The following is an 18,417-nucleotide window of genomic DNA, read 5'->3' as shown; positions in this document are numbered from 1 at the left end:
AAATGATATCGAAATTATAACTAGAAAACAGATTGTCACAATTTATAAGAAATTAATTAAAAAATAACAATATATTTTGGGGGCGGGTGGGAGGGGGGGGGGGGTATTTCTTATTTTTATCTACAATCTGGTCGAGCTACATTACATGAGGTTCGCCAACTTTCTACACAAAATCATTCAATATTAAAAAAAAAATGAAAAGGCATATTTTTGAAAATAAAAAAAAATTATTATAGTTTTAATTGTTTTTTTTTTTTTTTTTTTTTCTTAAGTAGTTTTTTTTTAAAATAAACTTTAACTCTGAAAATTTGTTAACTAATTGGCCTTGTTTTCTTTCGTTCTGTTAAACATGTTAAAGGCACGGTATCTACAGAGCAACTGTATTAGTGCAGTGAGGACAAGACATCTCAGAACCAACATACAGCTGACAGCAGCCCTTCAAGAAGTACTTTAAGACTCTGATATGGGATTCACCATTACCACAGCTTCAGGTAGCTTTCCATGCTTTATCCATTTTCTGTATGGAAATAGTGTGCCAGTTTTGACTTTATCATGTCAGTTGTAACCGATTTTTCCACGAATTTGGTTAATTGCCGTTTTATAAGATATTGTTTTAAAATTAATTTTACCACTATTAGTACATAAAATCTAGAATTATGGAAAATATAAAAAAATATAAAATGATAAAAACCATAAAAAATGAAAAAATATAGAATTTGGATAAAGGCTCATGCAGAGAAAACTTTTTGCAAGTGATATATCAAAATTAAACATTTAAATATGAACATCTCATGAATTTAGGAGGGATTTTTTTTTACCCAACAATAGTTTAATCTTATTATTTTTGGTAGAAAAATATGACATCAGGGAGTACTTCCACCTTTATAAGTAACATTTACACAAAGTCAAAGAGTGAAAAGGTAATGTATGTTAAATATCATGTTGTTGATAAATGTCCATGAATCATGAAGAAATGAGAGTATAATGTGCCTGTTTTTATAACACATTAATATCGGTGAACTGTGATTGTTTTTATGTATGTATTCATCAAACATGCAGATTCGAGTCATCGGAACGTGGCATTTTTAAGACTGGAACATGAAGAAAACAAACAATGCAGAGGAAGAAAATTATCCCCTTTGGTGAATCCTGCTGACATACTCTCTCAGATACTCCCAGATAAGCTATCAACTGGATTTTCCAAATAGAGGGAATATGATATATGGAAAGATCTTAGATGAGGACAAGGCAGCAATTTGTGAAATATATTTTCATGACTTCCCCATCCCTAAAAAGAAACCAAATGTGGCCCATTTCATGAAATGTTGATATGATCCCTTGCTCGAATGAAAACAGTGAACCTTCTGCTTCCTGATTCGCTACTTCAAAGAGAGTTGATATTTCTTGAAGAGTTGCTGTCATATTAAATCTTTATGAAATGTAGCTCGCATCAGCTTTTCACTATTGTTTATTGCCACCGAAAAAACTTGGTTTTACAAAATTGAATTTTGTTTGTGTTTATTTTCCAAAGCTTAAGCATGATTCTTTTTTTAGATTGTACGAGAAAGTGAAGTATGGACAAACAGCAAGGTGGTGTCTATTTTTTTTTTTTGGGGGGGGGTTATGGGTAGGGACAAATCTAGGATGGAGGTGGGCAGGGGCTTTGGCCCCACTTTTTTCCCCCCAGAACGCATGTATAAACATGTAAAAAAAAATACCATTTGATTGTGATTTTTTTTTGCATGGTTAGCCCCTCCCATTTTCAAAAAAAATTTCTGCGGCGCCTGTGGGGGTGGGCACCCCCCCCCAAAAAAAAGATAAGCTGCCCCCCCCCAACAACAACAAAATCAGATGAATAATCCAACACCATCTGCCCCTGGTCATTGGATCTGGGAACCTCCTCCCATGTTAAAACTACGCGCTATGACGAACTATATATAGTATTACAAATAGTCTCCATAAGGGTTTTTTTTGCATGTAATGTGAGTGTGTGGGTGTGGGTTCTAGTGTGGGTGTGGTTGAATATGTAGAATAATTTGTTTTATTGTATTCACCTAGCTGTGTATATATATGAAATTATGTCTGCACTACAAAAGATCACCTCGCGTATGCCAGGTATGTTGGGCGTTACAAAAGCACCAACATTTCCCTATCATGAAAAGATGAATAATAAGCCCGACTACCATGACGACCCATACAGGCAGGCAGGGGGGGGGGTACCCCTGATTCAATTGGCCATATCTCTAATTTAAATATGAATTAGACTCTAATATTTTTTATACACATTGTACATGTGTCCAGGTACCAGAAAACATAAAAAAACAAAAATCCCAAATTTCACCTATAATACCCATTTTCCCAGGATGGCCCACATATATTAAAAATAAATATAAATATAAATCATTATCCAATTTCAGATCACAATATCAAAAATTGTCTGCTCGCGCTTTGCGCTCGCATTATTAAGCAGGAAGATTTCCAATTACTCATCCTTTTTATGATTTACAAATATCTCGAGTTTAATTAGATTATTTAGTTAAACTTTTCCTTTTCCATTCTCTAGGTTAAAATGTCAAAATTTCAGCTCGCGCTTCGCGGTCGCATTATTTGATACTTGAAATGTGTAACGTCTCCATGGCCTACAAGCTGCCGTTAACAGATCCTTTTTCATCAGATCAAAACGTATATTAAAAATTTCTGCTCGCGCTTTGCGCTCGTACTTTTTAAATAAGGCTTATGATATTATATTAACATATTTATATATATTTATATATAAACAAACAAAATTTAGCTTCGAGCGGCCGATCGGGGAAAATGTGGCTGAAAAAAATCCGGGCCACCCCCCTTGGTGAACGCTGGATCCGCCCCTGGAATCTGAAGGAAAAGAACATTGAAAAGTATCCATAAAAACAAACAGAAACTCACTAAACAAAAGGTTGGAACTTATTTCAAAGTGCAGACACCAAACGAGACTAAACCGGAAACCACCGAAGCGTCAAATTGACCCGCCACACCACATAAATAGTCAACAACGTCAGTCTGCCTGAAGATCGCCTCAAGTTCAGGCGTGAAACCGGTAGCAGACGTTATTTGCAATAGAACACTTTTTCGAGAACTTACGCTGCGAGTTGCATGTTAAGACCGAGTCGCTTATAAGATCGTAACAGTGCGTTTCCATGCGCAAACAAAAGCTAGCCTTTTACTTGAATCCGTATGCATAAACATAAGCAATTGCTTGCAAGCAAATGCTTTTGCTAGCAAGCACAAGCAATTGCTTACTACTCGTAAGCAAATGCTTACCAAACAAGCAATTGCTTAAAACCGTATGCATAAAACAATCCTTTTACTTGTCTTGATAAGCAATTGCTTGCGTTTTTTCAAGCACCTCCAGACCAGCTTGAGCTCTTGCTTACTCATGGCATTCTCGTTTAAGGATTAAATTTTCATGCCGTTTCAAGCTCCATATTCCAGAGGTTATGTTGTGATTTCATATCTAATCAAATTCCTGTTATTTTAGACTTTTTACAGCAATTTGTGTCCATCGATCTACACAGAAACCCCCCTGATGCTCTGCGCTGTTTTCCCCCTATTTGCGTAATAAAAAATACTTCTGCCAGGTCGGGAACGAAGCGTCGTTGTCCTACTGTGCGATGTTCGCACAGCCGTAACGATCCTTTGTCCAACACATAAGCAATTGCTTAGGCAGTGCAAGCAAAAGGTTTCAGCACAAGCAAAAGCTTGTGCATACGAATTTAAGCAATTGCTTGAACTTGCCCTTTTGCTTGACCAGCTCTTGCTTTTGCTTAAAGCATTTGCTTATAAGCAATTGCTTGTCTTTATGCATACGGCCCAATGTGCGAACCACAATGCGTGCAAGTGTCAACTGAGTTTCAGTGGCTCATTCTCGGTTGCGTCTTATTAGTTGTAGTAACTCTACCAGATCAAGAATGTAATGGGTATCCTACTTATAAGTATTTCATTCATTACCATTCTCAAGTTTGTTAATTCTAAAGATGATGCAGGTAAACTCGATGAAAGAGACTACCAGGCTGCTCCTCTCAAACCTGAAACGGATAACAGAGGGGACGATATTTCGTTCGGCTGTCTTTCGGCACCGCCGGAAATCCTTGCTCGGGACCCGAGGGTTCGTCAAGCATATGCCGAAGCTGCTCAAGATGGAAGAAAGAAAGTCTTCCGAACCCGTCTTATGCTTGTGGGACAAGAGCGCGTTGGGAAGACAAGCTTGAAGAAAAGTCTTACAGGTCAAGGGTAAGTTTTTTTTTTCTCTCACTATCCTTTTTTTCTTTTTTCTCCAACTATATATCATTTTCATGGACCTGGGAACGATTTTCGACAAAGAGGTGCTGGTTTGAAAAGAAAATTGACAAAGATAAGGATCAGAGAGGATTGAGACGGTATTGCTCTTATTGGTGGGAGAGTTGAAATGAAATAAATGAATCGATCATAATCCCTATCCATTTATACAGGAGTAATGATGATCACATAAAGCATATATGCTCAAAAGATCAAAGGTCAAATGTCCATGAAGGTCGTACATGTAGTATAATATCATATGCAATCTGATTTTTTATGAAGACTTCAACACAATTGTTGGATGAATTTTAAAATGGCTTATATTTGTATAATTACAATAATTATATTTTAATAGTCAGTGGTTCAGGGTCAAAGAGGAACATTTCGAAATCATTTTGCTACTGGCAAAATCACTGGACGCTGTCCTAAATAATTATGAAGGCAGAAGGAAGTGACAATTATTATTTTTTTCATAATTGTCGTTCTTATCATTATCATCATCATCATCATTATAATTAATGATTAAGCATGAAGTAGCGTAGGTTTCAGGACAAGCTCAGTAAAATGATGCTTGTCTCGTCCTCCGTACTTCACTGTCCATAGAATGAACATACTTGCTCGATTCTAGCAACTTTAAATAAAACTAAGAATATCTCAAGTCCAGAATGGAACGAAACAATTAATAATTGTTTCTTACAACAGCAGTTGAAGTCAATACAATAAAATAATGCATGAAATGTTTTCAACTTCTCTGTAACAATATTGGTAATAATGATTACATTAAGAAATATTAGTAATGAAAAGAAGTATAATGGTGATTACATTAATAGTTATTAGTATTATTGATAATAATAAAGATTGCAATAATGATGATAACACGTGTAAATAATAGTTACAACAATAATAATAGGAATAATAATACTACTCCTAATAATAACGATTATAATGTACTAATACTGCTCGTTTTAATCTCTAAAATATACTGGTAAAATACTAATATTGATAATAATATTAGTAATAATAAGAGTTATACAAATAATCTTTAAAACCATGATGATAAATACCATGCATAATAACAATGAAATTAATTAGGCCAAGAACATTAGGTTGAACATGAAAATTTGTGGTTACAAGCTGATAATTTTCCAGGATAGATCCAGTAATATGTCTAAAATAACATACTAAAATGCCTTTTACATCCTTTTTGAGGGTTTTCCGTAATCCAAGGTGGCGTCGAACTCAGCCAACATTGACAGAAAATGGAAATAACTCACTCATTATCCAACCTTCATATCACATTTCAGTGTACATTTCTCGGTTATAAAGGGTAAAAGATCTATTAATTCAATTAGAGTAAACACAAGCAGACAAAGGTAATTAAAAGTCCAAGATGACTTCAAAAATTGCTGCCAAAACCTAGACATAAAAAAACATCAATTAATTATTCTACTGTTTTTAATTTTGTTTCTATTCAATGGTTTGGAGTTTCAAGTAATACATCGGGACAAGTTTTAAGGACAGTCAGTGGTCAAGTATTCCAAAAGTCCAGGTTGGTTCCCCAAAAATGTTTAAGGCATTTTTTTACCTAATGCCCTTTGCCCAATTAACTACTTTGTATCAATACAATCAGTAATTCGCTCAGTCATATTTCTACCTGTTTATTTTAGTTCATTTCAGCTATTGCCTGTACAAGAAGGCCTATATGTTATCAGACATAATACAATTTGTATTGGTATTTTATATTTTCTGCTCTAGGTTTGATAAGAATGAAGGAAAAACAGACGGCGTAGATACGACAAACATTTGCGACATAAACATCCAGGTCGCAAAAGCTGGTGGTAAACTTTGGTCTGTTCACAAGAAAGGACATGACAATGAAGAAACTAAAGGTAAACACTTTTCCATCAAAGTAAAATCATGACCTAAAATTTGTTAATATTCTCATGGGAGTTTAACTTTAACCTCATAATTAAAAATGTCGGACGGAAATCCATTATATACTAATTCCACTGAGGCTTCAGTCACAATTCAGAGCAGTTGAACGATCGATTAGTTGTATTATTTGTTGATCTTCCATGGAGCCCCTATAAACAAGAATGCAACACAAGATATTTACAGATGAAATACATTCAAAATAACATTACATAATGTAAACAATGCAATAAAAGCTGAACTGGGAAGACAAATCTCCACTATCAGAGACGTCGATCCTGGGGTGGGGTGGGGGGGGGGCGATCGTCCCACCAATGAAAATAGTTGGGGGTGGGGCAAACATACCGTTTTGTCCCCCCCCCAATAATTCCGCATGTGAAAGAATAAAATAAGACTGTAATGTTACACATGAATCAGCAAGCGAGATCGAAATACACAACTCGTTCTTTATTTAAAATCGTGCTCAAAATGTCCACTTTTCATGGCTTCACGCTCGCATCATTTCAGTAGCAAAAATTTATACTTTTATGATTAAATAGGTGAATAGAATGTCCCATTTTCAGTTATAAACCTCAAAAGGGTGCGGGTGCGTCGTGTTCTAGTGGTTCTGATTCTCGCCTTTTAAACAGAGGGTCGTGGGTTCGAATCCTCATCATGGCATGTTTTCCTTCAGCAAGAAATCTATCCACACTGTGCTGCACTCTACCCAGGTGAGGTGAATGGGTACCCGGCAGGATTAATTCCTTGTATGCACTGAGCGCCGGTGATGGTAGCTCGAGCTAAAGCTGGAGTAATAATAGCAGCGCTTTGTATCCTCAGGCAAAAAGCGCTTTATAAATACAGCTATATATTATTATTATCAAAAGAACTCCCGCTTTGATTTGCAATAATTTTTTTTTGATAAATATCTTGTTCTTTATTAAAGAGTCCATTAAGCTGTCAATTTTTTTTCCAGATCAAAATGTCAACATTTCAGGAGGATTATAGGATAATTATTCCTCGAAAGAGGCGGATAATAAATTTTTTAAATTTCCATTAAAAACGTTAAGATTTCCATGGATTTCCGTTTAAATTCTGTCATCATCATTTGCCAAATGTCTATTTACGCTGCCCATTTTTGCCCGTTTTCATGTTAGAGCTGATTTTACTTGGCACAACCCCCCCCCCTCCCCCAAAACCTGATCAAAAACAGTAATTCTTATTCCTCGCAGTCATCGCAGCGCGTGTGGGGTGTGCATTGCCGTTCATTTTTGCACGGCGAGGACGATTCCTCTTCCATTCCATGAAAATGACATGAACTCCAGACATAATGCAAACAAAATAAAGGTTGATAACGTATATAATGGCTACCCGCCCCCCTTTTAGAGATAAAAGTTACTTGTAGAATAATTTCAGCCAAAAACCCTCATCATAGTAAAACATTTGTGGTGTTACATACATTGCGTTTTACCCGAGTCTACACCGCTCGATAAAGCTCGGTTAATATTTTTCAAATTTCTAAGTATTTTTTTTAATGATCATTTTGATGCCATAAAATTATTTTCAGGATCTCATACACACTTCTTAGGCATGTGAGAAGCATAAACCAACATTCACTCTGGTCAATCCTAAAGTAACACATAACACAAAGTGGTAGTGGATTAAGCTCCTTTTGGAACAAAACAGTTTTGGATTTAGGTCTTTTGGAATGAAACTCAAATTTGCAATAAATTAGTACCTTCCCATTTTGTTTTTAGATGCGATGTGGTGCATTTCATTCTCATGTCTAAAAACCATATCTTGATGACAAGGATTCAAATTTGGTCAAACTGTGTTTATCCCCTTTTGGAATCAAGCTCTTCATTTGTTTAATTGGCATCGCAACCTACAGTGTAGAGGGTTTATGGATCTACACATGTAGTTCATGAAACATAGACATGAGGGTAATCACGTGTGCATGATTGTTCTGCGCGCGTGCTAGGTAACATGATCATGAATCAAAAGTCATTTAAGGTCTACCGACATGATATTTTTTTCAATTCAATTCATTTCAATAAACACTTAATTTATTCAATTGCATTACATGTTTCGTAAACAGTAATTCATACAAACATCAATTTGTCATGAAGAAAAAAATATGTACATAATGGGTTTAAAGAAGAGGGCGTATACCCCAAAAGTCGTGTGTAATACGGAATTTCGTTCCATATTTTGGGGGCAGTATAACGAATGTTGTGTTGGAAGATTTTCTTTGTTTGGGAATGAATATTTGATTATTTGTGCGGGTATCAAAATGATGTATGTTGAAAGCATGCGTAAACAATTTTTTGGTGGAATTTGAGAACTTAAACACCTGTAGAGAAAATTACATTCTTGAAGTTTATTGATGTCATCTACTTTCAACAATTTTAGGGGATGAAACACATTTTTCGTATTTACTAGTGGTATCTTGTCATCTGGACAAATAATACGCACAATTTAATTTTGCAGGGAGCATATTTTTGTAAAGATAGGTTTGGTTTGTGTTAGCCCAGACCAAATTCCAGTAATAAAATATGGCAAGATTAAAGAGCAATATAATGTACGCAATACAGTCTTAGGCAAGTAAAAACTTAGACAGTTATTATTCCAATATTTTTTGCAACTTTGTTCTCAATTTCATTTACTCTCAATGATAACGCCAAGAAACCTAGTATTTTCAAATCTGGGGATAATTTGGTTGTTAAGTTTTACCATGCACTACATGACTAAGATCAATACGCCTTGTGGAGCTAAGGAATATAATGTAATTGTATTTTTTTTTATAGTTAATGCATGGAACTATACTACTAGCTTCATGGTTAATGGTAAGCTTGTTTGCACAAAACCATTTACAAACATTCGTTAGTTCACTATTTACAGTTTTACACAAGTGATACAGATTTTTATCACAATAAACAACATTCGTATCGTCAGTGTACAGGGCAAAGGAAAGCAGATTTGACGAACGATAAATATCATTAATAAATAAAATAAGCAAAAGTGGGCCAAGTAATGGCCCTTGATGTACTTCACATTCAATTGTCCTCAATTCAGACTAAAGGGAGTTATAAATGGTGCATTGTTTACAATTTGAGAGGTAACTAGAAAAAAGGTTGAGGGTAGTTCCACGAATACAATAGGTTTTTAGTTTTGATAAAAGTATATTATGATTAACTGTGTCAAACGCCTTTGACAAGTCAATAAATATCCCTATTGCAAATTATTCGTGCTCAAAGGAGTCAAATATAGTATTTGCTAATTCAAGAAGAGCTACCGGTAGTTCTTTTGAGTGGTCACTACGAAATCCGTATTGAGATTAAAAAACACTTGTTATTTTCAGGAAAATCATAGGCCCTTTTATAAATAATCTTTTCCAATATTTTAGAAAATATAGAAAAAACTTATATGGGTCTATAATTACTGATCTGCTTTTTGTCACAAATTTTAAAAAAAATGGAGAAACTCGCGCAATTTTCATGTTTTTTCGGTAAATATCCCAGAGGATAACTATAGATTGAATACATGACATAAAGGTTTGCTAATAAATTTGATTACTAGTTGAACAATCTTAGGTGAGCATTCGTCAAGACCCGGGGCGTTATTTATTTATTTATTCATTTATTTATTTATTTATTTATTTATTTATTTATTTATTTATTTATTTATTTATTTATTTATTTATTTATTTATTTATTTATTTATTTATTTATTTATTTATTTATTTATTTATTTATTTATTTATTTATTCATTCATTCATTCATTCATTCATTCATTCATTCATTCATTCATTCATTCATGTATGTGTGTGTGTGTGTGTGTGTGTGTGTGTGTGTGTGTGTGTGTGTGTGTGTGTGTGTGTGTGTGTGTGTGTGTGTGTGTGTGTGTGTGTGTGTGTGTGTGTGTGTGTGTGTGTGTGTGTGTGTGTGTGTGTGTGTGTGTGTGTGTGTGTGTGTGTTTGTTTATCTATTTATTTATTTATTCATTTATTTTACATATTTAAAAAGGGTGGCCCAATCAGTACAAACACTGGTTTTCGTTCGGGCCCTTTAATTACAAAGTAAATATACATAATATATACAGATATAGCAAATTTATAAATACAAACTTATGTTTACAATAGACTAATTTAAAATGTTACACGTTTACAGAATAAGGTACAAATTCAACAGTTAAAAGTTAACGTAAAAAGGTGATGGTAAACAAAGCGAATAGCAATAATGTAGCTATAGATTACAATACTTATGTCTACACAATTCAACTATATAATACGTAGGCCTACTCATGCATACACCCTCAATACATACTCACCGGCCACCTACAGCAAAACACATTCGCACACGCATTCCACTCCACCCCACACACATACACTCATCCATATGTATATACACTGTAAAAAATAAAATGCTAATTTAGCACACACAGCGCTGTACAGCGACTGCACCATGAGTGCCAGTCTTCTAGTTCGAAGACGCAAGACAATGTTACATATTTTACGTTGACTTACCGGATTTAAACACAAAGATTTTGAATTTGGTTCAGATAGATAAGTTCTGAAATCTGTATTATGTTGAGGAGTGATATTAGCTAACTTTGGACCTATTTCAACAAAAAATAAATAAATAAATAAAAGTATTTGCTATTTGGAACGGGTCGGACGATCGACCTTCATCACAAACTATGGTGTTGGGGGTGATTTTTTTTCTTTTATTTAATATTGATTTGATCATTTGCCAGGTACGATTTATATTATTTCATTATCATATGAGTGTTTTTTAGTAATAATTATTTAATAGCTGTTTTCAAAGTCAGCACTGCTGCTATATCGAGTCGTGCAATGCAAGGGAGACTGTCCGACGAGATCCACTTGTTCTTGTTTTACTTGTAATCTAGCTGTATGGGTGATGGCATTTCTTAAATGATAATTAGGATGGTAATAATGCTGATGACTATGATGATGATAGTAGTAAGGATGATGATGATGATGGTGATGATAATGTGTTTGTGTGTATTTGAGTTTTGTCAGACGTGTATCAATCAGATATGATTGTTTACGTCTGGGACCGACCTTTAACGTCACCATCCGAAAGACGTGACCAGGGCTCGAACCTCGAACCTCTGCATCAATTTGTAACTTCCCCACAGCTTGGATTACAGGCGCACGCCACAACGCCCAGTTAGTGATTTGAGCAATATGTATTTGAAATTACTGAACTCTATGAAAATTGATGACAGACCGTCTAATTCGTCCTTACGACGATTTAAAATCTAGTTAATGTTATTATTTACAGAGAAAATTCTCTTGGGACTTATTGTTTGTTTGGCCATATAATTAGGTCGTTATATATGATTTGACTTCCACAGACCGTGAATACAATAAAGCCCTTGCAGATGAAGCAGCGAAGAAACTGAGTGTAGCTCCAACACAGGTAGATATGTCAATTCTAATTTCATGACTTTGAATCATAGAAGACTCCCCAAACTAATGGTTTTAAAATGAGACATCGAATAGGGTTTGAGTGAAACATGAACAGGAGAACACAATATCAGTATATAAAACACTGTTTACATCAAGGTCCTGAAAAGATTGAGAGGTTACATACCAATCAAACCTGATGAGGTACATATTACATGTTAAGCAAAAAAAAAAAAGAAAAAGAGAATGACACTGGCAACTCGTATTTACAAAATTGATTCAATAGTATTACAAGTTAAGAAGAAAAAAAAAAAGAGGAACTCGAAGTCAGTTGCAAACTTTATAACCCATTAGAGGAGCTAACACAGACTACGCATCCATGGGCTAGTTACGGTCGTCTGCGTTCGCAGAGCGGGGATGGCCGAACCCTTTCGAGAAAACTGGGGAAGCTATTCTTGAAAGGGTGGGTTGAGGATGGGGAGTCAAATAAACGAACCTAGTCGGGACAACCGGGGGAGCTTTGCACGGAAGATTGTTTAATAGTTTTTTGAATAAGCCGTTTCTATGAAAATTGTTCATCAAATGATAACAATAATTTAATGGTAGAGGTGTGGAGGGGGGGGGAGGGTTGCTTGGGGCGCTTCCCACCCCGAAAATAATTACAAAAAAAAAGAAAAGAGAGAAAGGTGAAATGTGATACCATTTTCTGAGTATGTTTATGTCAAAATCTAATACAAAATTTGATATTTTTTTTAATGGAAATTTCGAACTTTGTCTTGCTCGCTCACAACTTTTATTGAATTTTCCCCGAAACGACATATCTGACCCCCTCAAAATTTTGGGCTCATTACGCCATTAATAATTAGAAGAAAAAAGAAGAATATATTAATAGATTATCATTTGCATAGGAGTGTGATGAAACAAATCAATGGTGGAATGAGCCAAATATTTTGAATTGACTAGATATGGCATATCGGCCAAAAAAAAAAAAAAAAAAAAAGTAAAGATGTTGAGTTTTATAGCATATGACAAGTTGCTCCACCGCTAATTAGCTCCTGCATAGATACAACCATATTTAAAACATTCTAAACTAGGGTTTTGGCAAGATTACATTAAGAGCATCGGCAAGTCTGGTGTTAAAACCATGTTTATCAAAGTTGATTTCATCGTTCTTGCACATTCTGGTGGGAACAAATCCATTAATACATTTGTGCATCCGCAATGCTTAGAAGTAATAATAATAATAACGGCATATTCACCAAGGATAGCCACTTCAGTTCCGAAAACTGTTCTCCCAGTGGGCCCTGCTATTATTATTACCCGGCTAAGCTAGGCTACATATTCAGGTGCACACAACCTTTTGAGGACTTACTTCCTGCCGGTACCCATTTACCTCACCTGGGTCGAGTGCAGCACACTGTGAATGAATTCCTTGCTGAAGGAAATTACGCCATGGCTGGGATTTGAACCAACGATCCTCAGTTTCGAAGTCCGAAGACTAATCCACTGGGCCACAACGCTCCACATAATATCTTCCTTGTTAATAGGATTGCCCTTTTCATGACTGACTATTCACGGCTTGATTATTGGCTAGTCTCCAAGGCATTTGTTCCGTATGTGCATTCTCTTGATATTAAACCAGTATTAAAGTGTGATCATAATGCTGTTTCGATGAAACTTCAGGTGACAACAAAAAAGAGGGGAAAGGGTTTTTGGAAATTGAACAATTCCTTACTTGATGATGAAATATATAAAAAAGGCATAACAAATGTTACTAAAAAGATCAAAATGGATTATAACAATTTTGATAATCAATTGAAGTGGGAGATGTGTAAAGTTAAAATAAAGGAGTTCAGCATTAAGTATGCTTCTGATGTGTCAAGGAAGAAGAGGGAACATAAACACACATTGAAAAAAGATATAATCAACTTTGTGAAAAACTAGATAAAGATCAACGTAGCAAAGATGTAGACGAAATTAGTCGTTTAAAACGTAAGATCAATAAAGGGTATGAATATCAATGCAAAGGTGCGTATGTTCGATCAAGAGCAAGGTGACTAGAGTCAAATATACATGAATTCTATACTAAACTGTATCAAAAAGATTATGTAAGATCTGATTTTAAAGAATATATAGGTAACTTAAAGTTATATGTTTTGAATGATGAAGAAGCTATTAAATATATGTGAGGGAAAGCTTACAGAAAATGAATGTTGGCTTGCACTAAAGTCAATGAATCTGAACAAATCTCCTGGTAGTGACGGCCTAAGTTTTGAATTGTATAAATGTTTTTGGGAGGACTTGAAACAGATGGTAGTTGCCAGCCTGAATCAGGGATATGACAAAACACAATTGTCCTCAACTCAAAGTCAAGCCATCCTTACTCTTTTGTATAAAAAGGGCAACAAAAATCCTCTAGATAATTGGCGGCCCATATCACTTCTTAATATAGACTACAAATTAGCAGCTCGTGTTTTGACTGTTAGATTGAAGAAAATTATTCATTGCATTGTATCTGAAGATCAGTTTGGTTTTATGAAAAATCGTTCTGCACTTGAATGCATTAGACTTGTACAGGACATAATTGATTTTTGTCAAAGTACTGAGACACATGGTATCATTATGTCATTAGACTTTAAGAAAGCCTTTGACACCGTTAATCATAATTTCTTATTCACTTTACTAGAATAACTTGGTTTTAAAAATTTGTGTATTAAATGGATTAAGACTTTGAATAATAACGCCAGTGGTAAAATAATGAATTATGGTTGGATATCTAAAAGGTTTTCGATTAACAGGGTTTAAGACAAGGATGTCCATTGTCTGCCCTTTTGTTTATTATTTTGGCAGAAGTTTTATGAGCAAAAATTAAACAGAATTCAACAAATTAGAGGTATTCAAGTACCTAACCCTGAATCAGATTGTTCAGATTTCATAGATATTCGCAAAGTTCAGTTTGCAGATGATACTACAATTTTTGCAGATTCTGTCAACTCTGTCAAAGAAATAATGAGAGAAATATAACATTTTGGTAAAAATGCCGGTCCCGAAATTAATCAGTCAAAATCTAAGTACATGAGATTAAATATCAATGTCCAAACACTGAGGATTTAGAATTTACAGATAATGCTATAAAATGTCTCGGGGTTTACGTTGGAAAATTTCATAGAGAAGTTGAAAACTTAAATTGGGAAGGTAAAGTGAAGAAAATTAAAAGTACTTTAGATTTATGGAAAATGCGAAAACTAACTTTGTATGGGAAGGTGACTGTCATAAAGCATTTAGTCACTTCTTAATCAGTATATACAGCAATAGCAGTCCCAGTACCATTGAAAATAATTAAATTGGTAAATAGATTAATATACTTTTTTTATGGAATTCCAAAGCTGAAAAGGTCAAGCGAAATGTATGCTGTAATTCTGAAATAGAAGGAGGCATCAGAAGGTCAATTTACTTTACAAATGTTCTTCTCTTCGTTTATCATGGATTCAAAAATATATCTCAGGTGAAAAAACACCATGGAAAATTTTATTCAATTATTGGATCAGTAAAATTTCTGACTTTCCTATGTATTTGAGATTTAATTGCCAAAAAAATGATATAAGAATATGCGAAAGAAAACAGTTACCAGTGTTTTACATTGACATTTTTAAATCGTGGTCTGAAATACACTGTAAAGTATATTCATATGTTTAATGTTTGCAATGTAAACCAAGAAATTATCTGGTATAATAGTAATATAAAACATGAGAAAGAAACGTTATTTTTTCAAAACTGGATCAAAGAGGGGATTTATAAAGTGGGACAGATTATAAAAGATGGGAATTGGAAAGATTTTTCATGTATTAGCAACTATTCTAACCGCAGACAATTGCTTACTTCTTTCGAATTGTCAAAACTCAAAAAGGCATTTCCACACTTCTGGTTAGAGAAATTACGTAATACAAGAACCCCACAACGGCTACAAACAGAAGAACCAAATGTGATTGAGTTAGCAACAGGTGACTCAATAAATGTCGAGAAAATGTTAGCTAAACACTATTATAGTTTGTATAAATATAAAGAAGTTCCCGTTTGTTTATATTTTTGGCAAGATCGTTCAGACTTGTCAAACGAATTTGATTGGAGCGAAGTATTTAAATTCAAATTTCAGCAAATTAATGACAATAAAATAAAACAATTTAATTTCAAACTTTTCACAGAATATTGCCCAGTAAAGACAATTTATGCAAATGGGGAATTTCGAATGATAATTCATGTCGTACTTGCAATTGCAAGGAAACTATATGTCATTTTTTATTGACATGCAAAAATGTAAGGTTATTTTGGAAAATAGTTCCGTGTCTTATTCGGAATATTCTTGGCCTTGATATTGACATTAATGAAAAAAGGATTATTATAGGATATGATATAGGCAACCGAAAAACAAAACTCGTCAATTTCATCCTTAATTATGCCCAATATACTGTATATAAGAATTATGTCAAAGAATGTAATGATAAAGAGAAACATGTGTTACATGGAAACTATCTATTTAAATATTTTAAAGCAGAAATAAGATTTCACCTAAGTTTAAAATATAATCAGAAAAGATTTAATGAAACTGAGTTGCGTAAGATACGTTTTTACTTTGTGTGAATACACTACCAGTCACGGTTTTTTGGTCCGCTGTTGGCTGGCCTGTTGGAGCCGGAGAATAATGGATTCAGTCCACTGAATCTATTGTTCTCTGGTTCTCGACGGGTGACAGCGGGCCGAGGAATTGTGACTGGTAGTGTAAGTAACATATTTTATTGTATTTTTTGTATTTCTTGTAAAATATTGTTGTGTGATATGATGTGAATTTTGTTATTGTAAAAATCTGTATCTTTTGACATTTTATGAATAATAAATTACCTCAATTGAGGATAAATAGAAAAAAAAATCTTCCTTGTTAATAGGATTGCCCTTTTCATGACTGAATTAAATCTAGGCCTTTGGTATTTTCAAAATAACATTTTGTTTAATGGAAGTAAACAAATGAGAGAGACATATGAATAGAGGATATATGAAAATTATAAACATACTTTTGGCTTTCTAATGATTATTTCAGATGTCAAATTATGATGTGTTATGTGTACAGGATCAACAGAGTTTGGAATCGCAAAGAAATGGTACCGATGACGGAGACTTAAATCCACAAGAAGCAGGTTTGTCCATATTTCTATTCATTGGAAAATGATAATTATTATAATTTTGACAGTATAATGACAGTGATCATACTGACAACAAAGAAGTAATACTGATAAAACAATGTTGATAATATAGATAATAGCTTTGATGAATGGCGTTTAATTGCATTTTGAAGTTCCGAATAAATTATACATAAATTCAGATACTTCAAAAGAAAAAAAACAAGCAGCAGTATAGTAAGTATATGGTTCAGTAAATTTATTTTATACATAATGGTGCAGAATGTGCAAAATAGTGGCTTCTTGTGCAAATCCGGAATGATTTCTTTTATACTTTAAATAATGTATTTGATTATAATTGATGATTGCAGTTGCTCAAAAGGGATATTTTATGTATTGATTAATAATGCTAATTTTAATAGTAATACTAATAGTAGTAATACTCAATGGCACAAATTACAGCTAAGTTTCTTAGTGCTCTTAACAGGGTTGGCACGTTTTAAACGGTGTGTTTTAAAACATGTTTTAAAACCCGTTTTAAAACACCCGTTTTTTTTACAAAAAAAACATGTTTTAAAACACCTCATAGACTTGTGTGTTATAAATATGCATGGTCGTGGAAAAGATTTTTGATGAATTTTTTTTTAAATACTTTTCTTTTTTGATTTCTTTTAACTAAATCTCTTTCTCAACACCACTCTTATTCCCCCTTCTCTTTCCCCCCCTATTCTCTCTTTATCCATCACTTTATCGTGTTCCTTGAAATTCTCTTGTTCAATTGTGCACATCAATCTATAGAATATTCACATTATAACCAACATCTGAGTGTTGTGCTCACTTTTTAGACAGGGAAAGAAACACTATTTAAAATAAGTTCTAATGTGTAATATATTAGTAGTAAAAGAAATGGAAGTGTTGCACAAACATAATAATCGACTGTAAAACTGACATTGTATTCTTGAGGTACACACGAAAGCAAGTGAAATTTTCGCGCTTCGTAAAGATGAAGACACATACTTTAAGTCAGTACAAGCTAGCTAGTAAACCGTAAAGGACAAGTAGACCCCAAGAAAAATATATATACAGTGCGTATCAAAAAAAGTTTACACTTTGAAAAAGCCCTGGGAATTAAAAAATATACAACATACTGTATGGGTAATTTTTTCATATATATTCCTGGATTTGGGTCTCATCTATCCAATGAAAGTAAAAGTTTTGACAGAATGTTACACTTGAGTGAACACTGTCCATTTTTGTAAAGCTCGCAGAAAACTGTTTGCGCAGAAATGCCAGTTTTCACGCTGTGTCGAGGGGAAAGGGCGAAATCAAACTTATCCTGCGAAACATTTCTCATATATTTCCCTTGTAGTCCAGTCAATATAGGGTTTGACCCACCACTAATTGCAACACGAGATATTCCACTGCAATGTTTTCAAGGAAGGTTCCCTAAACAACATACTAAAAGTCCCAAGAAATCCAAGCAGTAGAAATTTATTAAATTTGCATATTATGCAAATTAGCCATAAAAAGTTAGAAAAATAAGGAAAATAGCCCAAAGATTACAAATTGAGTGTCCAAAACAAATT

At 34.1% G+C, this 18,417-nt stretch overlaps 1 protein-coding gene across 1 annotated transcript; it reads left to right on the top strand.

Moving 5' to 3' along the window:
* The first annotated feature begins 2,555 nt into the window (after positions 1 to 2,555).
* On the top strand, positions 2,556 to 16,881 carry LOC135154370 (uncharacterized). The gene is made up of 4 exons (XM_064100510.1): positions 2,556 to 4,269; positions 6,070 to 6,203; positions 11,609 to 11,673; positions 16,783 to 16,881. Exons 1-4 carry the CDS (start codon positions 3,953 to 3,955, stop codon positions 16,879 to 16,881), a joined length of 615 nt encoding a protein of 204 aa, XP_063956580.1. The 5' UTR covers positions 2,556 to 3,952.
* Positions 16,882 to 18,417: the final 1,536 nt, after the last annotated feature.

The sequence above is a fragment of the Lytechinus pictus genome, chromosome 6, assembly GCF_037042905.1.
Source record: "Lytechinus pictus isolate F3 Inbred chromosome 6, Lp3.0, whole genome shotgun sequence".
Lineage (NCBI taxonomy): Eukaryota > Metazoa > Echinodermata > Echinoidea > Temnopleuroida > Toxopneustidae > Lytechinus > Lytechinus pictus.
The sequence above is the reverse complement of the archived record's forward strand: the minus strand, read 5'-3'. Positions and strand labels throughout refer to the sequence as shown.